This window comes from Barbus barbus, assembly GCF_936440315.1.
Source record: "Barbus barbus genome assembly, chromosome: 14".
Classification (NCBI taxonomy): Eukaryota; Metazoa; Chordata; class Actinopteri; order Cypriniformes; family Cyprinidae; genus Barbus; species Barbus barbus.
Genome location: NC_136742.1, coordinates 6,154,611 through 6,181,921, shown reverse-complemented (window position 1 = coordinate 6,181,921; position 27,311 = coordinate 6,154,611). Strand labels below are relative to the sequence as shown.

The window sequence follows — 27,311 nt, the reverse complement described above, 5'->3', positions numbered from 1 at the left end:
AATCATGTCCTAAATGTTTCTATAAACTCTTTATAAACATCTGTATTTATGCAAATTTGTTCCTAAATCCATTCACTTTATTATTGCAAAAAATGTTAATACTCTGCAGACCTAAAAAGGAAATTTAATTCACCTACAGAACGCCCTCAGATATCTTTATATGGTGTGATATAAGACAATAAAAAGCATAAACGTCTAATAAAAGCAACAGTTGCAGCTTAACTTTTTCAACCTAACCTAATCAGTAATACAATTTGAAATCACATTTTCATAAAACTTTCAAGGAAGAGCTTTATTGCTAGTTGTTTTAGCCTGCCATTTAAAAAAAAAAATATATATATATATATATATATCTTAAAATATTACCCCAAAATCATTCTTCTCCTGGCTCAGTGTTTGAGCATAGTCATATTGCGTGGCAGTAGCATTTTTCACTGCATATTGCATGTTAAATTTATGACTAATGAAAACAGTAATTAGGGTATTAAATATGCTTATAATAATCTTAAAATTATTGTTAACATTGAACATGTTTAATAGCTTAACATTGTTAGATAAGTTTCCGTTTTGTTCCTTTTAAAGTGGAATGAAATCCATAGACTGTAGGATGATATTGGATAGTATGTGTATTTATAAATGAGGCCCCAAGTGTTCTCTTGTACATGAAGCCTTTGATAAATTACCATCAGTAAGAGGGTTTGTATGTTCATGGATTGGGTTTGAGTCTTCAGAGAGATCATGCTTGATTTGTTTGGCTGACCTTAAACTTCACTGGCAGGTGAGAGAGATTTATATGGAGTGAAAATATGATGAGGGCTTGACAAGTAAGTGCTTTTTTCATGTCACTACTTTGTTAAGACTGGTAAAAGATATAGCACAACCCTCATGGGATGTTTTCAGACTAGTGTATGAGCTGACAGACTGAAGGAGCTCTCTTTCTCTTGCTCTTTTTCTCTTTCTATATCTCTAATTCATCGGTATTGCTGTTTCAAAAACTGGTGGGGATAGTTGAGTCGGGAGCACAGACATTCTGGTTGTGATCAAAAAAAAATTGTGGAGCCTTATCTCAAGAATTCCATTTAGATTATACACAAATAATGTAAAATGATCTGTTACTGATAATAAAATAAATAAATAAATAAAAAATAAATACATGCATTGATGCCAGCAAATACAGTAAAAGTACTTAATAATAATTATAATGGAAAACATTATAATTACTATTACCATGTACTTTTATTTGCTGGTATTATCTTATTAAATAATAAATCATTTAAGACTCTAAGTACTTTTTATTTTATTTATGTTAAGTGCTTTATGGCGGAGTTTGCATATTATTTCCTTCATGACTACTAAAAAAGTAAATTGATTGAATGAATTAAGAATAACTAATGTACCTACCTATTTCACGAAAGTATTTTCACGAGTAGAAAATTAAATAGAAACGTCTCGGTTAAGTATGTAACCCTCGTTCACTGAAGGAGGGAACGGAGACGTCACATCGGTGACCGACGAATGGGGATCTCGCTTAGAGAGACCAATCCACTACGAGTGTATTTAAACGAGCCAATGCACATTGGCATGTGATTATTGCATCCAGCTGCCGCTGATCACAGCGTGAGTATAAGTAGGCAGCAGGTGCAGCGTATATTCAGGTTTTCGCTGAGGAGCCGAGCCAGTGACCCGGCCGCTCAGCGGTGGTACAGCAACCGTGGCGACGGGACGTGACATCTCCGTTCCCTCCTTCAGGAAACAAGGGCTACATACGTAACCGAGACGTTCCCTATCAGTCGGTCACTCCGAGTCACGTCGGTGACCGACAAATTGGGATCCCTACCAAAGGGCCATGGATACTGCCCCTTCCAGTGTCCTGTGGAAACCTCCTGCACCCCTATTTTTTGGCGCAGGTCAGGGCTTAGCACAGAAGACCAGTTACTGTTGCTATGACACTACCCACTCAGTAAGACTGGATAACACTGGGAAAACGTACCCGTTCCACTTGGAACCGGACGCTGCGGAAGCCCACCCTTCCTGAAGGAGGTTCAGAAGCACTTACGCATATGAACAACCGTTTAGGTGCATATGGAAGATTAGAGGAGATTGTAGCCTCTTGGACAATGGCAGAACATCTGCCGGGGAAACACGGGCTCTAAGGCTAAGATACAATTAGGTCTTACATATGGAACCCAGCCCTCTACCGGTTCTCACAGATTCATCGAGTGAGGGCCTGGCGTCAGACGCTCTGCCACGTCTGACTGCCGAGGGAATGGAGGAGCTCGACAGGGTCTACAGTACGGACTCTCTGGAGCAGTTTTAGCAAGCCGACCCGAAACCGGAGCCTCTCAGTGCTTCTACCCGTTTGAGGTGAGAACACAGGAGGAAACCGGTTCCACACGAAGGCTATAGAACCTAGCGAACGTGTTAGGGGTCGCCCAGCCCGCAGCTCTAAAAATATCTGCCAGTGAGGCGCCACGAGCCAACGCGCAGGAAGATGCAACACTTTTAGTAGAGTGGGCTCTCAACCTGAATGGGCAGGGCACACCCTGTGCCTGATAAGCCAGTGTGATGGCATCCACTATCCAGTGGGCCATCCTCTTCTTGGAGACAGCATTCCCCTTCTGCCGGCCTCCGTGACAGACAAAGAGCTGGTCTGAGGTCCTGAAGCTTTGCGTCCTGTCAACGTAGCATCTCATTGCTCGGATGGGACAAAGCAAAGCTAGGGCTGGGTCTGCCTCCTCCGACGGCAATGCTTGCAGGCTCACCACCTGGTCCCTGAAGGGAGTAGTGGGAACCTTGGGCACATAGCCAGGCCGGGACTGCGGGACACATAGCCAGGCCGAGGACTGCGATCTCTGCACGCAAGACAGGAGCATCTACCACCTTCAATGAAGTGAAGTGGACGCCCCTCAACTTGGGAGGACGCCAGGCGAACTGAATCTTATAGCCAAGTCTGATGGTCTGACGGAGCCAACGAGACGGACTGGGAAGCACTAGCCAGGCTCCCAGAAACCGTACAAGTGGCACCAGTGGAACCACCGACGTACCCGCGGTGGGGCAGCGAGGGGGAACGCAGGGACCCTGCTCGGGCGTCTCCTTGCCGGTCCAAAGCGGGGTCAACGTGTGTGCAACACCAACCTGCGTTCTGGCAGAGGGTGCGTGAGTAGTACGATTGACCGCACTCCCGAACCGCCCACAGCTGCTCACTGGCGAGAGAGGAGGGTGAGTGTGAATCAAGACTGGCTTGTCCACAACTCCTCGTCCCTTCTGGGGACCCAGAGATAGAGGAACCTGCTCTTTTGTCGAGTTTTTGGAACCACTGACCGTGACGCCAGTGGCGGGGAAAAAAGAAACAAAAGATTCTCTGCCCGGCCCTCCTCCGGGGAGGGAGTGGTGCGTTCACCATCTCCCAAAGAGCATCCTCCTCCACCTCTGGGTCGCCCGTCTCAGGGTCTCTTGCTCTTTCACTTGCCACCAGGTTTGGCGGGAGCCTGGACGGACGGGGCGGCTGCCCTGCAACCGGCTCCACGGCGCTGCTTTGCTGGAGGCTGCTGCGTGGGAGCGGGGGTGGCCAGGTGGAGATAGCAGCTGCACACCGGGGCATGATGTGCCTGATGGCCTCAGTCTGCTTCTGTGCAGCGGAGAACTGCTGGGCATTCAAGAACCGCATCTTGTCAGACTCCCTCATGTCGGCCAGACACAGCATTAATCCCCATATACCCCCGCGCTGCCCCACTGTCGAGGGTGGTGAGGGAGGACGAGCCACTGGATCGGTTTTGGGCAGTGAAAGGTGCCGTCCATGATCCAGTAAGCTCATCATGCACCTCCGTGAAGAAAGGTACCGGGGTGGGGCCCTGAGGAACCAGCGCGAGCCACCCCAAGAAACCAATCGTCCAACCTCGAGGGTTCGGAATGCGGTGGAGGTTTCCACTCGACCCCGACCCTCTCGGCGGCCCCGGGCAAGCATAGCCACCATTTCCACAGGCTGCGAAGTGCCGGTGGAAGGAGGAGCCCTCGGAGGTTGGTTCCTCGGAGGGGAATTCCTCACAGTCACCGTAAGACCAGTCCAGCTACTGTCAGAAGTAGCGCTCCCCCGGCTGCCGCCAGGTGGAGCCCTAGATCTAGGCAGAGGCACGGGCACCCCGCCCCTTTGCAGGAAACGGAGTCTGGTCAGCAACTCCGCGACGGTCATTTTCCCGCAATGGGAGCATGACTCGTCCACGAAAGCCTCAGCGTCAATCAGGGGGTAGTGCAATCCGATGTGTGCAATCCACTCGAAAGGAAGGAACCACGGCCGCTGAGCGCTGTGACACCAGCACAAGAGACCTCCGGAGAGCGTGCTTGACTGTCAGACACTGTAGTCGATATGCTTTTTCAGGAGCAGAACAATGAACCGCTCGGCTCCGAAGCGAAAAGCTGAATATGCGCTGCACCTGCTGCCTACTTATACTCACGCTCTGATCAGTGGCAGCTGGATGCAATAATCGCATGCCAATGTGCATTGGCTCGTTTAGATACACTCGTAGTGGATTGGTCTCTCTAAGCGAGATCCCAATTCGTCGGTCACCGACGTGACTCGGAGTGACCGACTGATAGGGAACAATAACATTATGATTAGAAATGTCTTTTAAACAATTTCAAAAGCATACCGATTTGCTGTTTTTGAAGGAGCAGTCATTCTTCCTTATCACTTGCTACATATTTCATATTAGCTTATTTAGTGAGCTGGTATCTTGATACCTGTGTTTTGATATCTATACTTCAGCTACTGATGTTCCGATTGATTTATGTTACAATTTTACTGGAATGAATAGCAAGCAGCAATAAAACACAATTTTCAAAATTGACTAGCTAGTTTCAAGACACATTCTTAAATTGACAATCATGGTGTAATGGTCACAAACTACATGATGCAATTGCATGCAAGACTAAAGGTATAGAGTGGTGCTTTTAAGGTGATAAAGTTAAAGACGCAACTTGTCTGAGAGGCTTTTATCATGCTAAACATATAGCAGACTAAGGACATCTTCAACAATCACTAATTAGTCTGTTGTTGGACAACTAGTCAAATAGTCAACCGTCATGACCCAACCGTTGGTCACATGTCCCCACTGTAAAATGCTCTCATTATACTGTACTCTTCCAATTTAATCTGTCTTTACCTTCCTGTTTCTTACATCTTGGGAAGAAACAGTTTTTGAGACTAACACTATTCATTCATGGGATCATTTTTATTACTAACCTGTTTCTAACCAAACTAATGTACTAACACCCTGAATCTTCATCATTAATTTCTTTCTCTTTTAATTTCGTCCATTTATTAACAACCGTTCTGTTCACTATTGTTTTGATTTCCTTTCTTCCCCCTTCTTCCTGAAAGCACTCAGGCATTGGACACGCTATGGTAAACAAACTACATTGTCTGGTAGATATCATTCTTATTGTCCTTTTTGGTTTGCCGTGTGTCCCTCTCCCTTTCTTTCTTTTTCTTTGAGTTTCATTCTAGACACTCTTTTCAAAAAATGAGGAAATGGGTTTGTATTACCAGGACTTATCACATCCCCACCCCACCCCTTTACCCCCCTCTCAAACTTCCCTCCCTTCTTTTACAGTTTTGTTTCTTATTGTTTTTTTGTTTGTTTATCAGGCTGGCTTTTACGTCCTCACGTTAACGTTACATAGAGATTCACATCCTCACTGGGACTCTCACAGTAACTAGTAAAGTGTTTTTTCTCCCCACACCAAGCCTCCACATTTTTTGCGAGGACTGTCGGCAATAACTGACAGAGGATTTCCAAGAATGTCCACAGGGGACATTTCCACCTTGCAGAGCACTCCCAAAAATAAACAAACACACAAGAGAAACCTAAGAACTCTGGGAACTCTGGCAGTTGATACCTTCACACCACTCATAGCATGGCCACATCTCCACCATCTCATTCAGCTTCATATATCACTGCGACTAACACTAAATTCAATTTATCACTCCGCTTCCACCCAAATCCCTTGTGTGTGTCTACCGCATGTTGTTTTCTGTGCTGTGTGTCCTGTTGCATGGTCTTCCTGCTTCTTTTTTAATTCAGCATGAGTGCATGCTGATTGGCTGTTGTGGCTTTGCTCCTCCCCTTTTCATTGAACCAATGAATCATTGATCCTTCTCATGTTTATTCAGTATGACCTTTTGAAAAAAGGATAATTTGATTTTTTGACAGTGGTTAATGCCTTCCTTTAATGCATGCATGTTGAAGTATGTGTCTGAACTTCTGTTTATGTGTATGAGTGAGCGTGTGACTAAGTAGCGTATCCCCCAAAACTAAAACAAGTACAAATAATTTGTCCTTGCTTTTAACATTTACTAACCCCAATTAGTAATATTCCAAACCAGATAAGAATTCATTTTCTTAATCCATCAAAGATGAAGAAAATATTCATCAGCAATATTTTCTTTACCTGTCCTGTGAACCTATACTAAACTATCACCAATAATTCTTATCCAGACCAATGGTCCAGAGTGTTAGCAATAAGCGACCCGAAATAGGGCAAATCTGAACAAGATAGACCATAACAAACAATAAAATAAGGTTATCGCTCAGGTTAAAAGCACGTCTTCAAATAATTTACTAATTTGTTGTCTTTCTATATTGTCATCATTTAACAGGTGACTATATCGGTGGATGGTATATTGACCACCACAGGATACACTCAGGAGGATTACACTATGCTGGGCTCAGATGATTTCTTCTATGTGGGGGGAAGTCCCAGCACTGCCGACCTGCCTGGATCTCCCGTCAGCAATAATTTCATGGGCTGCCTGAAAGAGGTGGGTCCTATAAGATGTGCATAATCGTGCGTGCACGCACGAACGCACACATGCACACTGTGTGAATGACATCATAAAAAGCCTATTGGGATGTTAAGGCCTTTATAAGATACTGAGGTCCCAAAAAGTATTTGTACACTTAAGTCATGCTTAAACATTTATGAATTTTTTACACAGATATGAAAAATTATATTAAACATGACATCTGCACGCAAATTTTGCTTTAGCATAAATAACTTCACTTCTGTAGTCAATTTTGCATTTGCTTTTAAGCAACTGGTCTCATTGTGGTTTTTAGTAGATGTCAGTTTCCATCAAGTTGTCCGAATTGTGAACAGTATATCTATTATTTTATAAAAGTGTTTTGAAACCTAACAAGAGTCTTTTTGTGAGATTGTTAGCTTGAAAAGTCTGCTTGTGCTAGCTTTCTTTAAAATAAATACCACTTAGTTTGATATTTAGTTTATTGAAAAACATTATTATTTTTTTAATATGTGGCTTAGGTGTCTCAATACATTTTGGGACCACTTTATCCTTTTCATTTGTGAGCCTGGACCACAAAACCAGTCATTTTATTTTTTTTATTTTTTTGAGATTTATACATCATCTGAAAGCTGAATAAATACGCTTTCCATTGATGTATGGTTTGTTAGGACAATATCTGGCTGAGATACAACTATTTGAAAATCTGGAATCTGAGGGTGTGTAAATAATCAAAATATTGAGAAAATTGCCTTTGAATTTGTCCAAATGAAGTTCTTAGCAATACATATTACTAATTAAAAATTATGTTTTGATATATTTACGGTAGGAAATTTATAAAATATCTTCATGGAACATGATCTTTACTTAATATCCTAATGATTTTTGGCATAAAAGAAAAATCTATAATATTGACCTATACTTTTACTGTTGGCTATTGCTGCAAATATACCTGTGCTACTTATGACTGGTTTTGTGGTCCAGGGTCACATTTTTACAATGCATAAACATGACTTTAGTTGGGTTAGTTGATTTTAATAGTTTCAGTCCAAATCATAGAAAATATGTTTTAATGACAATGGTGTAATATGTTTTGCCAGATTTGTTGACTTGTAAGGATGAATTGATGAGGAGCTACAGTATCATTAGGAACAATATGGAGATGCATATGTAAATGCTCAGATGACCTGGTCATGCAAGTGGTTTAGTGCAGAAAATAAATAATAAAGAGCTGAGATGCATTACATAAATATGTATGTGACATACATTTCCGTGGCCACATACATATTTATTCACACAAAGCTTTAATGATTATAAATAAAAATAAGCCTGTTTTGCCCAGTGATTTTCAATGTAACTGTGGTGGAGTGAGTGAAGACTTAGTGAAGAGTGGGTGTGGAGTCAACTGTTCTATTTTAAATAAAAATTGAACATGAATTTGATATAGGACGAGTGGTCCATGTATGCACATTATCCCAGTGGTTGTTACTTATTTCCCAAGGTTCAGGCACACAATAGAGTGCAGGATTCTTGAAACATGTTTTACATTTTTTTTTCAATTATTTCAAACTGTTAAATTGGCAGACAAGTGTAAAAATGGTGCTCAAACTGTGAAATACAATGGCCTGATTTTGTCCTAAATGACGTCAAACCAGCTTGAAATATATTGGGACCTTAACAGAGGTGTAAAATACTTGTGTAATTTGACTTGATTACTTTGGGGGATTTGTACTTTATTCAAGTACAATTTAAACTGACTACTTGTACTTTTACTTGATTACATTTCTGGAGAAACAACAGTACTTTTTACTCCTTACAAATTTATTTAATCTTAAAAAGTACATTACATTTTTATTTTATCTTATGCACAATAAATATGGTAAACAGAATTTCAAATATGTGTGCTTGACGTGAGAACCAATGATCATTGTTTTCACTCATCAAGTACAAACATTTCTACTTCAGTTGTGACATTCATCAGATAATTGTCAGGCTTCAAACATTCACCATCAAATCTGAGGAAGCATATTGAGGTAGCAAAGTTGCGTTTCCCCCCAAAAAAGTTTTTTCATTATTCTTTCTGCTTTGATAGAGCCATTAGCTGTGTAATATATTGGCTGAATGCATAAGATTGAATGCAAATAATTCAGTGATGAGAATTTAAATACAATTAATATTTTTGTGGGAATGATTATTTTTTTTTATTTAATTTTTATTTTTTTTATCTTACACATCTCCAAAAAAAAAGACAATAAATTAATTGTAATTTATGTTTAGTGATGTTCTTACCAGGTGGACAAGTTGTATTTATAATATGTCATTATATGACACATTGAGTAGCAATTATGTCTGTCAATGAATATTTTTTTAATCTTAATAATTACATGATTTGCTCAAATAATTATTTATCAATATTTGCTGAGAAAAAAAAAAAACTCTAAATGCCCCAAATAAACAATAAAAATTTTAATTATCCTTTTAGACCAGGGTTGGGGAACGTTGATACTGGAGGGCCACTGTCCTGCAGAGTTTAGCTGCAACCCTGAAAAAAATTACTTACCTGTATCCTGAAGACCTTGTTTAGCTTGTTCAGGTGTGTTTGATTAGGGTTGGAGCTAGACTTTGCAGAGACACGGGGCCTCCAGTTTCAACATTCTCCATCCCTGTTTTACACAGTGATGTTAAATAGACAACACTAAAAAGTGGCCTTTCAAAACATTAATGTTGTATGTTTTAATTATATGACTCTCCTTATTAATGCAACGCATTCTTGTATTCTGTCTGGAATATGTTTCTAACCTCTGTATCACATCTTGCTCTTCAAAGGAACAGTTCACCCAAAAATGAAAATTGTATCATCATTTTCTCAGCCTCATGTCGTCCCATGTGTTTATGACTTTCTTTCTTCAGGTGAACACAAGAAAATATTTTTAGTCTGTATAATGCAAGGGGACAGGACCACTTCAGAAACCACACAAAGTGAACATGACGGTTAAGTTTAAAATATTGGTATTTGTATTTTTTGCATTTATCATTTCACTTAAGAAGACATTGATTCATTAACAGGGGTTGAATGAGTTACTCTCATATTCATTTTTAGACGTCCCATACACTTGCATTATACACTGAACAAAATTATAAGCGCTACACTTTTGTTTTAGCCCCCATTTTTCATGAGCTTATCTAAAAAATCTAAGACTTTTTCTATGTACACAAAAGGCCTATTTCTCTCAAATATTGTTCACAAATCTGTCTAAATCTGTGTTAGTGAGCACTTCTCCTTTGCCGAGATAATCCATCCACCTCACAGGTGTGGCATATCAAGATGCTGATTAGACAGCATGATTATTGCACAGGTATGCCTTAGGCTGGCCACAATAAAAAGCCACTCTAAAATGTGCCGTTTTATCACACAGCACAATGCCACAGATGTCGCAAGTTTTGAGGGAGCGTGCAATTGGCATGCTGACTGCAGGAATGTCCACCAGAGCTGTTGCCCGTGAATTGAATGTTCATGTCTCTAACATAAACCATCATCAAAGGCGTTTCAGAGAATTTGGCAGTACATCCAACCGGCCTCACAACCGAAGACCACGTGTAACCACACCAGCCCAAGACCTCTACATCCAGCATCTTCACCTCCAAGATCATCTGAGACCAACCACCCGGACAGCTGCTGCAACAATCGGTTTGCATAACCAAAGAATTTCTGCACAAACTATCAGAAACCGTATGCATGCTCGTCGTCCTCATCGGGGTCTCGACCTGACTGCAGTTCGTCGTCGTAACAGACTTGAGTGGGCAAATGCTCACATTCGATGGCATCTGGCACTTTGGAGAGGTGTTCTCTTCATGGATGAATCCCGGTTTTCACTGTACAAGGCAGATAGCAGACAGCATGTATGGTGTCGTGTGGGTGAGCTGTTTGCTGATTTCAACATTGTGGATCAAGTGGCCCATGGTGGCGGTGGGGTTATGTATGGGCAGGTGTATGTTATGGACAACGAACACAGGTGCATTTTATTGATGGGATTTTGAAGGCACAGAGATACTGTGACGAGATCCTGAGGCCCATTGTTGTGCCATTCATCCAAGACCATCACCTCATGTTGCAGCATGATAATGCACGTCCCCATGTTGCAAGGATCTGTACACAATTCCTGGAAGCTGAAAACATCCCAGTTCTTGCATGGCCAGCATACTCACCAGACATGTCACCCATTGAGCATGTTTGGGATGCTCTGGATCGACGTATACGAAAGCGTGTTCCAGTTCCTGCCAATATCCAGCAACTTCGCACAACCCCCCCAATACAGTAAACCTGCACATTTTAGAGCGGCCTGTTATTGTGGCCAGCCTAAGGCACACCTGTGCAATAATCAAGTTGTCTAATCAGCATGTTGATATGCCACACCTGTGAGGTGGATGGATTATCTCGGCAAAGGAGAAGTGCTCACTAACACAGATTTAGACAGATTTGTGATCAATATTTGAGAGAAATAGGCCTTTTGTGTACATAGAAAAAGTCTTAGATCTTTGAGTTCAGCTCATGAAAAATGGGGGCAAAAACAAAAGTGTTGCGTTTATAATTTTGTTCAGTGTACAAAGAGAGATGATTTAGTTTTTCTAAAACTCTTTTTATGTTTTTAAAAGTTTTAGTTTATGTTCATCTGATAAATGAAAGTCATACATATATATATATATATATATATATATATATATATATATATATATATATATATATATATATATGATGGCACGAGGGTGGAAAGGATAGTTTAATTTAAATCCCTTTCCCTGTGTTTGTGTTTTTTGTGTGTGTTCCACTGTGCTGCATTGTAAATGTTGTTGCACTAGATGTATGTGTTTGACCTGTGCATTTTGTTTTGTTTTCTCCCTTTAAAAAAACTTCTGTATATCTGTTAGGGGAAAAAACGTACTTCTACTTTAATACTTGAGTACAATTTAAAGTTGTACTTTTTTACTTTTACTCAAGTATGTTTTTGGCCAGATACTTGTACTTTTAATTGAGTAAAAACTTTTGAGTACTTTTTACACCTGTGGGCCTTAAGTCAGCTTACTAAGGCATGTCATACATCACTATATGTGTCCTAAAATCAGCTGAAAATATCTGGATGGAATCATAGTCTAAAGCAAAAAAGAAGCTGTGCCCATCATACACTACAAGGTTTTCTGTGAAACCTGTCAACTCCTACTAAAAAACTAAAGGCTTGCTATGACTTTCAGCAACTAGCGCCCACTTTTCCGAGACTATATATTGGGGCAAAAAACTAGGTAAAGCTTGTGTAATGTATTCTAGACGATTCTAGCCAACAGACTCACAAACTTAACTGTAAAATAGATTTCTATCAACTACAAGCCAGTGTTAGGCTTATTTTCACCGAAATAGTAAAATTAAATAATAAAATCAAATCTATTGATTTCTAAAGGAACTTTTGTAATGCTTTAAATACTTAAAAGCCTTTACAAAATATTTGATTACTATATATCGTCTTGAATCTGAATCTAAATGTAGTTTAGAACATCACATTTGTTATACTTTGGTGAGCTCATTAAATCAAAATTTAAATTAGTTTTTGGAAGCAACAGTGTGCCAGCAGTGTGCATTTTTTATGATCTGCATTATGGTTGTGCACCTGATTCTCATTAGTTTGGATATGCTTGTTTTATACATTTGTTTTATACTGTATATAGACTCATCCACATTCTGTATGTAATATGGAATCTTTTTTGTAGCAACAGTTCCCAGTGGCTGTTTTCATGTACGAAATTCTGCTGGTGGCTCCATCATTAGATGTAATTATGGAACATAGACTGGTAACCCACTGGAGACAAATAGCTGTTTCATGCAGTAGTCAAGTCAAGTCACCTTTATTTATATAGCGCTTTTAACAATGTAAATTGTGTCAAAGCAACTGCACAATATCAAAAAAGGAAAATAGTGTGTCAATAATGTAAAACGAAAAGATTAAAAAAAAAAGATGTTCAGTTAAAGGTATTTCATTATTGAATTCAGTAAACATCCTGCCTCAGCTAAAGTGACATTCATGGCTTCTTTCATGAAGTTTACCACCTCCAGAAGCAGATTCCATCAGGAGTTGCCAGCACATGCACATACACATGTACAGACACACGCAAACACACACTCATGGCTCGCACTACCCAACACACACGGGTGGTCTATAATAACCATCATAATGAAAGGTCACCTTGTCTCTGCTGTTTAATCTGCCACTGGTTTCTCTTCTGCTCTCTCTCTCTCTCTCTATCCCCAGTCCGGCTATTAATATCAGTCGCGTAGCTGCGGATGCTCATGTGCCTGTCCCTGCCACATTCTAAGACATAGCCTGTGCCAACAGTGATGAAAGACTTGCCTAGGTAGAATTACCCAGGGAGTACTAAAAAGGGCAGGCACTTTATTTCAGTTAAAGCCAGGGCGAGTGTAGCAAAATGTCCTCTGTGATAGGAATTGTCCCTCATTTACACTCCGTTTCATGACAACAGTGCTGAAGGGTGTGAACTTTCTGGCTGAATGTCATACATGACCTCACACCCCACCCCCAACCCAAAATGGTGATTTGCTGTAAGATTTTGGGGCCGTATTATATATCTCAACTGTAGTATCCTATCTTATTTGTTTAACAACCATGGTTATTTCTGTTATGATCACGGAGGATGATAAGCAAAAGTACAATGCTGAAATCATCCTTGATATGTGAAATTAAACATCACTGCCTCCTGCGCATCAAGCAACCACTTGTGATGCCAAGGCCCTTTCATTTAGTGAACCAGTTGTTTCAATAAACTGGTTTAAAAAAAAAAAACAATTCCATTGTTATTATGTCACTTCATAATGAATGACATCAGTACATACAGTTTTTTTTTAACAACTGTATGTGTGAATGCATATTGCTGATTATTACTTTTCATTTACTTAAATTAATGGTGTTTGTTGTCAAAGTTGTTTTCTGTGATTGTGCTTGTTGAATAGCTTATATGACTTATAAGTAGTCTGCATCTTGAATTAGTTTCCTATATTAAAGTTTTTCATCTGTTATAATTAGCTGTTGATGCAGACATTGATGTATAAATGTGGATATATATTCAACACTAATGTTTATAGTCTTACAAACTCTTAAATCTATTTATATTACTAAGCATGTTTTAGGTATTGTCCCTCAGGCTCACATAAAGATAGTATCAGCAGCTCACCATTTTGAACCACATCTTTGGTTCAGTAACTGGTCTAGTAAGCGCTACATACTTGTTCATTGCAAATTCTCAGGCTTGTGGCAGGCACACACAGGTTCGTTGTTGTTGATACATACATTGATTTCTTCAATGATGAAATACACTCACTGACCACTTTATTAAGTACACCTTGATAGTACCGTGTTGGACAGCCTTTTTCCTTCAGAACTACCTTAATTAATTGTGGCAAAGATTCAACATGGTGATGGAAATACGCAATTGCTTCAGATTTGTCAGCTGCACATCCATAATGTGTATTTCCCGTTAGATTGAGATCTGGTGACTGTGGAGGCTATTTGAGTATAGGGAACTCAATGTTATGTTCAAGAAACAAGTTTGAGATGATTTGACCTTTGTGACATGGCATGTTATCCTGTTGGAAGTAGCCATCACAAGATGGGTACCCTGTGGTCATAAAGGGATGGACATGGTCAGCAACAATTCTCAGGTAGGCTGTGATGTGGGCCCAAAGTGTGCCAAGAAAATATCCCCCACACCATTACACCACCAGCAGCAGCCTGAAGTGCTGATACAAGGCAGGATAGATCCATGCTTTCATGTCATTTACACCTAATTCTGATCCTACCATCCAATTTGAGACTCATCAGACCAGGCAACTTTTTAAAATCTTTTATTGCCGAATCTTTTTACATTTTTGTAAATATTGTATATCTTTTCATGTGATAACACTGAAGAAATTACACTTTGCTACAATGTAAAGAAGTGAGTGTACAGCTTGTATAACAGTGTAAATTTGATGTCCCTTCAAAATAACTCAACACACAGCCATTCATGTCTAAACCACAAAAGTGAGTACACCCCTAAGTGAAAATGAGCCATTTAGCCATTTTCTCTCCCCGGTGTCATGTGACTCGTTTGTGTTACAAGGTCTCAGGTGTGAATGTGGAGCAGGTGTGTTAAATTTGGTGTTATCACTCTCACTCTCTCATACTGGTCACTGGAAGTTCAACATGGCACCTCATGGCAAAGAACTCTCTGAGGATCTGAAAAAATAATTGTTGCTCTACATAAAGATGGCACGGTGGCCAAAACCATACAGCGGTTTAACAGGACAGGTTCCACTCAGAACAGGCCTCACCATGGTCGACCAAGAAGTTGAGTGCATGTGCTCAGCTTCATATCCAGAGGTTGTGTTTGGGAAATAGACGTATGAGTGCTGCCAGCATTGCTGCAGAGGTTGAAGGGGTGGGGGTCAGTCTGTCAGTGCTCAGACCATATGCCGCACACTGCATCAAATTTGTCTGCATGGCTGTCATCCCAGAAGTAAGCCTCTTCTAAAGATGATGCACAAGAAAGCCCGCAAACCCTTTGCTGAAGACAAGCAGACTAAGGACATGGATTACTGGAACCATGTCCTGTGGTCTGATGAGACCAAGATAAACTTATTCGGTTCAGATGGTGTCAATCATGTGGGGCGGCAATCATGTGAGGAGTACAAAGACAAGTGTGTCTTGCCTACAGTCAAGCATGGTGGTGGAAGTGTCATGGTCTAGGGTTGCATGAGTGCTGCCGGCACTGGGGAGCTACAGTTCATTGAGGGAACAATGAATGCCAACTTGTACTGTGACATACTGAAGCAGAGACTGGGCCGCAGGGCAGTATTCCAACATGATAACGACCCCAAACACACCTCCAAGATGACCACTGCATTGATAAAGAAGCTGAGGGTAAAGGTGATGGACTGGCAAAGCATGTCTCCAGACCTAAACCCTATTGAGCATCTGTGGGACATCCTCAAATGGAAGGTGGAGGAGTGCAAGGTCTCTAACATCCACCAGCTCCGTGATGTTGTCATGGAGGAGTGGAAGAGGACTCCACTGGCAACCTGTGAAGCTCTGGTGAACTCCATGCCCAAGAGGATTAAGGCAGTGCTGGAAAATAATAGTGGCCACAAAAAATATTGACCCTTTGGCCCCAATTTGGACATTTTCACTTTGTGGCCAGCGGTTTAGACATTAATGGCTGTGTGTTGAGTTATTTTGAGGGGACAGCAAATTTACACTGTTATACAAGCTGTACACTTTACTTCACTACTTTAGATTGTAGCAAAGTGTCATTTCTTCAGTGTTGTCACATGCAAAGATATAATAAAATATTTACAAAAATGTGAGGGGTGTACTCACTTCTGTGAGATACTATAGATATGTTTTTAAGATGGGAAATACTGTTTTACAATTGTAAAAAATGTGGCTGTCAATTGAAAGATTGCTATGAAATAGCACACCCATGTTTGTAACTGACAACATAGACTTGACAGAGCAGCCATCAAGTGTTAGACAGTGTTCTAGCTGATTACCTGCAGAGATTTTTGGTCCAATAATTAAAACCTCTGTTGTTGTTGTTTTTAATCAACAATGCTGTCCATTTTGTGAAATTGTATATTTCGTTAGGCCATGAATAAATATAGAGCCTAGTATCATCAGCATAACAGTGAAAACTAACCCCATGTATGCTAAAGATATCTCCCAAGGGTATCATGTACAGGATGAGAAACAGCGGTCCTAGTACTGAGATTTGGTCTCCATACTGAAGTTGTGATCGATATGATACCTCTTCATTTATTGCCACATATTGATGAAAATTATATAAATATGATTTGAATGATGCCAATGCAATTTCACTAATGCCAACATGACTTTTGCAACTATTCAAAAGAATGTTGTGGTCATTAGTATCAAATGCAGCACTAAGATCCAATAACACTAATAGTGAGATGCAACCATGATCAGATGATTAGAGCAAGTCATTTGTAACTCTAATAAGAGCGGTCTCAGTACAATGATGTTGTCTAAATCCGGACTGGAAATATTTCTGACTAATCAGAAACATAGTTGTGAGGATACTGCCTTTTCCAGTATTTGAAAAAAAAGGGAGATTCCAGATCGGTCTGTAGTTAACAAATTCTCTAGGATCAAATTGTGTCTTTTTTTTTCTTTTTTTATGAGAGGCTTAATAACAGTCAGCTTGAAAGTTTTGGGGACAAATCCTAATGACAACAATGAATTAATAATATTAAGAGGTGGATATACAACGTCTGGAAGCACCTCTTTGCAAGGGACAGTAGCAAGGAACCAAAACTCCATCTGTGACAGAAATGGAGAAAACAAACCTTGGGAGAAACCAGGCTCAGTCAGACGGCCAGTTCTCCTCTGGCCAGACGAGACCAGAATGTGTGGTTTAACTCCGGGCTGCAACGCAAGTCAGATTGAGCAGAGGACTCATCTGGTTCTCATTGTCTTGTGCTTATGGCCGAAGAGGTCTTTACAGGGGATCTGTTTCTAGGGCTTATCTATTTGACATGGTCTCCGATGACATTCAGGGCTGTAGAGGTCATCTCTAGGTGCTGATACACCATCTGGACTGGATAAGGACTGGATCCAGGTGACTGCAGTGACCATCTGATCTGGATACAGACTCAATCTGGATGGCTAAGTGGACGCCGGAATAAGAATAATACAGACTAATATTAACAAAGATGCTATTCTTCTTATAATGTAACAAGTACATCAGGTGTTTTGGGAAGTGTTCCCGGTTCCGGTTGACCTATGCAGCCTAACAATCCTTTAACGGATTTGAATTATAGAAATGTGATAATGTGTTATGTATATCTTAGGCAGGGTAAAGAGATGGGTCTTTAATCTAGATTTAAACTGACAGAGTGCGTCTGCCTCATGAACAATGCTAGGTAGATTGTTCCAGAATTTGGGCGCTAAATAGGAAAAAGATCTGCTGCCCGCAGTTGATTTTGATATTCTATTATCAAATGGCCAGAGTTTTGAGATTGCAGTGGACGTGAAGGACTAGAATGTGATATGAGTTCGCTCAAGTACTGAGGAGCTAAATCATTCATGGCTGTATAAGTAATTAGCAAGATTTTAAAATGTATACTATGTTTAATAGGGAGCCAGTGCTTTGTTGACCGAATTGGGCAAATATGGTCATACTTCCTGGTTCTAGTAAGAACTCTGCTGCATTTTGTTCATAAAGCATTACAATAATCTAAATTTGAGGTCATGAATGCATGAATCATTTGTGTATCTGTATTATATCTGTTTTTTAATTGTTGAACATCAGTTAATTTATTATCCTTAACTGAGTTCAGGAGTGTCTATATGCTGAGATTTATGTGACTTCTGTGACGTGAGGCGGACAGTCAGTTAAGTCTGTCTGCTTCCTGACCTTGGCCCCAGTTAGTCAAGTACTATTACTAAGACTTCATGCTATATTTTTAGACAGAAGAGCAGCACCACCCCAAGAGGGATGAAGACCAAATTTTTAACAGGTCAGGTCTGCCCCAAAAACTTGTCTAATTATCTATGAAACTTATATTATTCTGTAGGCACCACTTAGACATTCAATCATTGAGTAAACAACAAAGCGAGACCTTTGAAAAACAAAGAAACACATGAAGAACAAAGAAACATTACACAGAACAAGTGTAAGAATGTAAGTGTATTTTACATAAAAATCAGTGAAGAACTGTTATAAGCTTGCCCTTTCAGTTTCGAGTTTCAGATGCTGTTCATAATTTCTTGCCATCTTGTTTCTTATATTGCTATTTCTGCCCTGAGCAAGAAAGACTCATAGCCTTTGTGCGGTCATGTGGTTCAGTGGTCATGTGACAGCAGACAGTGGAGAACAGGAAGTCTGGGGTGATGATTATTGGCTCTGGGGCAAACACGATGGCTTGTGTTTCAGTGATGACGCTGTTGTTTGCACAATTGACAGCAAGAGATGAACAATCTCGACCATGACACCAAATATAGTATTTGTTTTTACACAGAGAGTTTTAGAGTTTCTCCAGAGGCGATGGAATCATATACTGCACCACATATCAAATATGGGAATTCAATGTTCATCTCTCTACATTCAGAAATAATTGATTTTAGAATTGCTACTGATTGCTACTGCTGTATGTTCCTCTTTGGTACAGTAGTTAAAAAAGGCACACTGAGGGTCTTTCTAGATTACAGAAAGCAGAAAAAAATCAAAGTTTTTGTGCAGCTTCAGCATCCACAGATCCTTGAGACTAGGAAAATCATTATAAGAATTTAATAACCTTAGTTTGAGGTAAACCTGACAAATCTCTATTTTGGACTTCTGAGACAGAACAAAGAACTAAAGTCTCATTCATATTAAGAATGATAACTACATTAGTGTCCACACCAACTTTTTCTTTATAGCAAGCGCTTCAGTTTTTATTCGATTTCCAACTCTTTCTCCATATCACCTGCACCCATATTCCAGTATATTGGACAGCAAAGTTCAGCCGAATGACACAAAAACAAATTTAATTTGCCAGTCAGCACCAGCAATTTCTGATCACTTTCACAAAATTTCATGGGCCCCAGAAAATTTTGTTGCATGAATATCTCAACACACAGTATATCAAAAACAAGAACTGTGTATCTGCTATTAAACAAAACAAACCGTTTTAGTCTAGCTTCATTCTCTTTTATCAACACTTGAGTGTTGTGAATAAGTTAAATAGACAACATTTTGATCAAAAAGCTGAGAAAATAGCTCGAAATCCGATCAGGATCACATGTGATCCCGAAAGGATTCAGAGCGATGATCAAAACATAGATTGATAGGATCTATCAACACCCCCAAGCTTGCACAATACAATACATATTTTTTTGTGTTAGACATTCTGTTCAGTAACTTTAGGCAGTTTTAATTTTTATGCTCTTAATTGTTTGGTGATCGCATTAGCTTAATTGTGTATAAGCAATGCTTATATCATTTGTTTAACTTTTTTCTTCTGTTTTTTCTTCAGATCTAGAGATTTTGTACTGTTTTAGAAGATGGGTAATAATAAATACCATATAACAGTGAAAACATGGATTGCCAGAAAATTCTGTCAATGCCGGTGAAGTGTTGTGTCATAAATGACAGAAAATTCCATCAGTGACGGGGAAGGAGTTATAATCTGCCAGATGATGTGCAATACCCAATAAACTGTAAAATAGTGCTAGTTAAAGCGGCTCAGCTCGTCAGCATATACCATTGTACTCATGTTTACAGGCAATCATTTTATCAGAGCAAATGTCATTAACAACATCTGAACTTGAATGTCCAACAATATTGTCTGTTGAGCAAGTCTTCAACTGTTGTTATGGCTTATTGGAAAATAATGGTTTAAAGTAAACGATGTTTAAAAATTTAGGCAATGCTGACATTTGACACAACAGTTGCTAGATTTCTCTTATTTGTCAAACTCAAAAAAGGCCATCTCTTCTCTCGGTTGGTTTTATATCCTTTTAATCTCAGAGTTGTTCCGTCTCTGAAATGCCAGTCTGATGTTTTATTATGGGTTCAATCTATCACTTTTCTTTTTGCTTGTAAGCTCTTCTCTGAATAAGGTTTCTTTGCTGAAACAACGACTGATTCGTCAGATGGTTGCCGTCTTGAACAATCAATCATGTTAATGTTGCTCATTAGTTATGGCTACAAGCTGTCAGAAATATTAAAACACCTCTGATTGCTCCGTGTATGCGCTGTGATAACTTGACCTTCTTCTCTTTGTTTATAGATGTGACATTACCACATAAAGACGAATGACGTAAGACTGACTTGTCCTGCAAAAATCTGTCCCGACAGCTCAAATTATAAATAATTATTATAAGCTCACCATTGTGAATTGGTGTAAGGCATGGAGAGAATTTTGAACACGATTTTTTTTTCGGTAAAACTTTATTGTAGGGTCTCTTAACTAGTTGCTTATTAGCATGCACAGTACTAGAATATTAGCCATTAATTAGTAGTAATTAAGCACATATTAATGCCTTATTCTATATGACCTTATTCTACATCCCTAATCCTACCCAATACCTAAACTTAACAACTACCTTACTAACTATTAATAAGCAGAAAATTAGGAATTTATTGAGGGAAAAAGTTTTGTAAATAGTTTATTAGTGTTCCCTATTCTAAAGTGTTAAAGTATCATACTTGTTCAATAATTGATTCTTGTTCACTAAGATCTGTGATGCTTTGATAAAAAGGACTAATTAACAATAAGAATTCAGTGCCAAAATGTTACGCCACTGATTTTGGGGGAATAATAATGTTTTAACGTGGATGTGTTTAGAAAATACAGCGCTAAAATATATTTACAGTTACAATGTAAAAACTCTGGAATTTTCTCCTCTGATATATTGATTTTCTCCAATGATGCATCTCTTCATCTAACCCCCCAACTGTGTCAGTTGATGCTTCTCCCTACGTGTCTACGTGTTTCTACTTAGTGGCACTTCTCATTAATCCCGGGCCTAATGCAGCAGCAAGATCCCTATAACATGCTAAAACACTGAGCCTAGATAGATTAGGGTCCACTCCCCACTCCCAGAGCCCGATCAATACCCAGCAGCCCCCATGCTCACAGAGGGAGAGAGTCAAGACAGAGAGCCTATAGAGTTGTTAAAGGCTGGCTTTGATTGTAAATGGCACTCTGGGGACAGAGGATGGCCCCCAGATAAGGTGATAAAGTGAGGGTGTAGCTTTAGATAATGTATCTGAGTCTGTGGACTTCCCTACCCACACCATCTTTCTGCACATTATTTTCCATTACACTGCTATCGATCGGCTAGAGGTAATGGCCATTGGAATCATAACCCGAGGCATAACTACATTCCAGTGCAGGAAAAGCTGATTGGAGGAAAGGAACAGAAGCGCTGAGGAAACATTTTCTGGGCTTCGGCTTTAAAGAGGAGTTTGTATTTTAGTTTCACCAGGGACTGCAGAAAGAACAGTATTTTTTTTTTTCCCCTCAGCAAACTGTAATGGCTTGAAATTGGGATTGTGGATTGGGATTGTGAAATTGGGATTGTGTCAATCAGGATGTTAGTTTCCTCTTTAAACTGGGATTTATTCGAAAACACAAATACATAAGTGGTCATTTCATTTCTGAAAGTAACCATTCAACCATTGGTTGAATTCAACCACCAATGCATTTCAGTGAAATGCATTGGTGTGTGTAGTTTTCTTTTTGTGCTGCTGTACTGTGTTTCCTATTGAAACAGGAAGTTGGGGTGGGACATATTGAAGAGTTTGGCCAATGACGTTTAGTTTGTCCTAATCTCAGAGCTCATGGTGAGTCTGTCTTGAAAGGTTGATATGTTAATGTTAAAAATAATTTCTTGCAAGAAAATTAATGTTGTTTACTTCTGGAAACCTATTGCTTTACTGGCACATCTCTGCAACACAGACGATTAGGAAGCATGGGATAACTGGGGTTGATGGTCGGCCGGTGCTGATCCAGGCCAGATTATAGGTAGAGAAAAGAAATGTGATAATGTTAGTGTTGCTAAAATAAAGATCTCTTTCCACAGTTCATCACGCTCTCTCTTTCTCTGTAGTAGTACGAAGAGCACCTGTGTTGATTTACTGTCAAATCTTCCAGGATTATCTGTAATCCTGGAGCTTCAAAGTCTGTTTGCTGACAGCTGTGTTCTCTAACAGAGCTGCTGTTTGCTGTGCATATAGTGTCCTATATAGCAGCAAGAGTTCTTTCTTTAAGGAGGAAACGAAGGAAAAAGCCTTTTAATTTTCTGCTTGAGTGAATTTCAATTTACAGTTCTTCTCGGTTTGTATTGTGTTGTATTTGGCTATAATGCATAGCTGACTCTATATATGTGTCTTTGCCTTGGTAAATACGCACAATATCATAGCACATCCTTTGAATGTCATCTAATGTATTCTAGTGTATTTTTTTGCTCTTTGCATTTTGCTCTTCAATAGCTGTGTTATTTTTACCAATATGGTCCAAGGCATATACTGTAATTTATTTATTTTTTAAAAAGGACTTTGATGGTGTTCCATTTTTTTTATACAAAAATTATATATATAATTTTTTTTTCACTTCTGAATTTTACACCGAAATGTTTACACACAAAAGCTATTATTACAAATTAGTAAAAATGACCAACACTGCCATTTATTATTTATTTATTTATTTTATTATTTTATTATTACTATTATTAATTTGTTTGTTTTATTCTTTAAAACACTAATGATTTATATTTTCCTATGCTTTGATAAATATATTACATGAATGGGCCACACAGTTGTCAATATTTGGATATTTAGGTCTTACTTAAATATGCCTAAAATTCATTGTATCACAAACAAAATATTGAAACATTCAAAAAAAATTAAATCTAAATCCGTTTCTCTAGTAAACTCTTAGCTGAGCCAGTTTTTTTCCAATGACCTCGAACCAGCTGGAATCAAAGTGATTTTAATGGATTAAGTTCCCTTAGAGTTAGTATAACCACAGGTGTAGTTCATGTTAATTATGAAGATCTAGATCTTACATATTTAGATTGATAAATGTGTATCTTTGTCTAAATTAAATAATACATTTAGTTTGATATTTTGATATGGATATTTTAGTATGGTTTGCTGTGTTTGATTAATTTAATTTTTACTTTAGTGTAGTCTAATAAAAAAATGTAAAAAGCAAAATAGTAGAGGCTGCTCTAATTTTTAAATTGTCCTTGAGCAAGGCACCGTACCCCCAAATGCTCCCTAGGCGCCGCAGCATAAATAGCTGGCCACTGCTCCGTGTTCATTGTGTGCGTGTGTTCACTGTGTGTGTGTGTTCACTGTTGTGTGTGAGCACTTAGGATGGGTTAAATGCAGAGCACAAATTCCGATAATGGGTAACCATACTTGGTCATATGTCACGTCACTTTAACTTTCACTTTCAATTGTCCATAATGTGTTTCTCCAATTCTAGGTGGTCTACAAAAACAATGACATACGACTGGAACTTTCTCGTCTGGCCCGTATCGCAGACCCCAAGATGAAGCTACAAGGGGATGTGGTGTTTAAATGTGAGAATGTCCCCACCCTAGACCCTATCTCCTTTGAGACACCAGAATCCTTCCTCAGCCTGCCCAAGTGGAACACCAAGCGTGTGGGCTCCATTTCCTTTGACTTTCGCACCTCAGAGCCCAACGGACTAATCCTTTTTACGCAAGGTAAACCCCAGGACAAGAAAGATTCTCGTAGCCAGAGGAGCAACAAAGTGGACTTCTTCGCTGTGGAACTTCTAGATGGAAATCTCTATCTTCTACTGGACATGGGATCAGGAACGATTAAAGTTAAAGCCACGCAGAGTAAGGTCAATGAGGGAGCCTGGCACCATGTGGACATTCAGAGAGATGGACGATCAGGTGAGCAGACTAATTTTCTCCAGAACAACGGGGATCTTAAAAGTAAAGGGCTGTTCTGCAACTTGGATCCTTAAGATCTGCATGACACACACTGAGTTTGCTGACTAATATATATGTGTGTATATATTTGTGTGTGTTTAATGCCTAACAACACCCTTTAGACATGACTATACTTTTCCCTTCTTTATTCTTCATAACCCTAGAATGTGGCAACACATACCTGGGGTTTCCTACAGGGCCCGAGAGAGCTCAACGCGTTGCCAATAGAAAAAACACCTGCAAATTAAGAAAACAACTTCCTCAATGTTACAACGCACACGCTGCAAATGCTCACAACACAACCAAAAAAAGAAACGCACTGCAAATAGAAAAAAAAAATGCCTGCAAATTAAGAAAACAACTTCCTCAATGTTACAACGCACACGCTTGCAAATGCTCACAACACAACAAAACAAAGAAATGCACTGCAAATAAAATTCATTTGGTTGTATTGAGTGCATTTGCACCACCTGCTGTCAAAATATGTTTTCTTGATTTGCTGGTGCTTTTTCTATTTGCATGTGTTTTCTGAAGTTGCGCGTGTTGAGCTCTCTCGGTCACCGTAGGTTTCGCCCCCTAAACGGTGCAGTGAAGTATAGTTTGAAAGGCTGCGCGTTCGGCTGTACGCATACGCTGAGCTGTTTCAAACAGCGCACCAGTAGCGCTTCAACGGACGAAAACACACACAATTATGTCAGAATTCACGGTTTTGGCGAGTTACCTCGTAAACGTAGTCTTAAATTAGTTATAAAGTCTTAAATGACTGTAAAGAGTTGGGAGAAAATCGGATATGTGTTGGATCCGCGTCATGTGCATCAGGTTTTAAAGAGACAGGATTGCTTTTAAAGTGAATCCGGCTGAAGTCTGTCATTGATGTAAATCAAAGAACAAAAGAAAAAGAGAAATCATCGGACTTTTCTAGTCACTGATTAACTTTTGTTGCTTGAATAAAGATTATTAAAGATTATCTGTATAGTTTATGCATATACAATTTATAGTTTATGTGAAAATTGTTTTAAAATCACTTAAATTAAAAGTAATTTTATATTTCAGAGCTTATTAAATGTTAAAAATAACAGTACAATAACAGTAAAAATAACATCATACAGTATTCAATTATACTGTAATGTTGAATGGCTATAATTGATAGGGAAAATTGAGGGAAAATACATTTAATAGAGACACCAGTAGCAAGACAAATGAAAAACATTGTAAATTTAGTCATTGTAGTAGTAATAACTGCCTGTTTTTACAAAAAGTGTTTCATGGCAGGTAAAAAACATTTTTGACCGGTAAATTTGATCACATTACCTGCAATTGGCAGGTGTGGCAAAAAGTAAATTTTAGGCGCTGCATATATATGTTATGTAAACAAAAACTTTCATTTTGGATACGATTAATCGCGATTAATTGTTTGATTCAAGATTTTTATTCGTCACATACACAATTATACAGAGTATAACCAGCAGTGAAATATAAGTTTGACAGCACTACTATATTCTAGTGCTGTCAATCGATAAAAAAAGTAACTAATTATTCGCACATTTTTTCCTAACTTAATCGCAAATAATCCCACCTAACATTAAAGTTTTTAATTATACTTTTATATTGCAATAATTTCACATTCAATTTTCATATTAATGTAGAAACAACATAAAGTATATTTTACATTTTTGTTTAATGCCAACTTTTTTTATGACTGGCAAGTATCAATACCAGCTGAATACCAGCAGAAGTTTTTTTTGACTAGCTATTCAACATTGCAGTATAATTGAGAGCTATCAATTTAGACCTTAAAAAATAACTTCTAGTTTAAGTGAACTTATAACAATCTTCACATAACCCTATTATAATAAATGTCATATAGCTACCTGTGCCCTTCAGCAAGAAAATATGCAGCCTAATTTAACAAAGTTATCAAACACTAAATTCAAAATTAAATAAAGATAAAATAAAACTACAGAATTGATTGATTTCCTCTTTTTAATTTAGTTCTTTGATTAAGAGACATCACGGCAGCTGGTTCTTAGGTTGTTTTGGCTGCTACTTTAAAAACTGCTGAACTTGATGCGAATCTGACACTTCTTTGAATGTCACTCATCATAAATAATAAATTCTTGCATGCACAGTTTTAAGGCAGTTTTAATGGCCTTTTTTGTAACTTTTGCAACCTTTTTTTGTAACTAACTGATGACATATCTACAACATTGCACACTCGTAGTTTCATTTGGATTTGAATATGATACAGCGCTTTAATATAGCCTAATAGAGCGCGCGCCGGCACATTTGCGCGTGCATGAAGAGCAGGTGCTACGAGCACAGTTTAACGGCTGACAGGACAGGAAGATTAGTTTTTACTGACATATGGCTTGACAACATCTCATCTGACCGCAGTTCACTGATGTTCTACTGAAGCTCCTTCCCTGCGTTCCATTCGGAAGGGCTCATCCCTATGCCCTAATCCCTTCATAGGGTTTACCCCCCGGAGTGAGAGCTTTGAAGGGTTGAAGGGTATAGGGGACCAAAGAACTGTTTCTTGAAGTGCCCTTCTGCATCATTATGTCGTGCCCACATGGTGGCGCCGCCATCATGGAAAGAATCAGCGCAAAGCATCATGGGGGCTCAAAGTGTCCATCAGTTGTACCCTTCGAAATCCTTCATTCCGAAGGGCCCTTTGAAGTGGCCAGTTTTGAGCACTTCGGTTTGGAACGACCCTTCAATATGGTGGCCATGATTGTTTCCACTCTGAAGTGCCCTTCGAAGGGCGATATATCCCGTTTGGAGCGCACCGCTTGTCTCCAGTAACGTTTCCGCGCTCGTTTGATTCGCACCTAGTGCTGAGGTGAAGTTGGAGCACGTCTGAAAACTGTCCTGTTTAATGTGCTTGTAAAGATGTTCTGCATCTGAATAAATGCAATTCTTTTAGCAGTTTTGAGTGGGGTGCCCAAACCTAGCCCCACCCCTGCATTAATTGCATTAAATATTTTTAACACGTTAAA

The 27,311-nt window shown here is 39.2% G+C and overlaps 1 protein-coding gene across 1 annotated transcript in view; it reads left to right on the top strand.

The window, feature by feature from the left end:
- Positions 1 to 27,311, top strand: part of LOC306880252 (neurexin-3b) — a gene marked incomplete at its 5' end in the record, with an annotated part of 335,517 nt that overhangs the window by 91,474 nt on the left and 216,732 nt on the right. The window contains 2 exons of the mRNA XM_079433664.1: positions 6,656 to 6,817; positions 23,835 to 24,273. Of these exons, the coding sequence (XP_079289790.1) occupies positions 6,656 to 6,817; positions 23,835 to 24,273 (601 nt within the window). The remainder of the gene's footprint in view (positions 1 to 6,655; positions 6,818 to 23,834; positions 24,274 to 27,311) is intronic.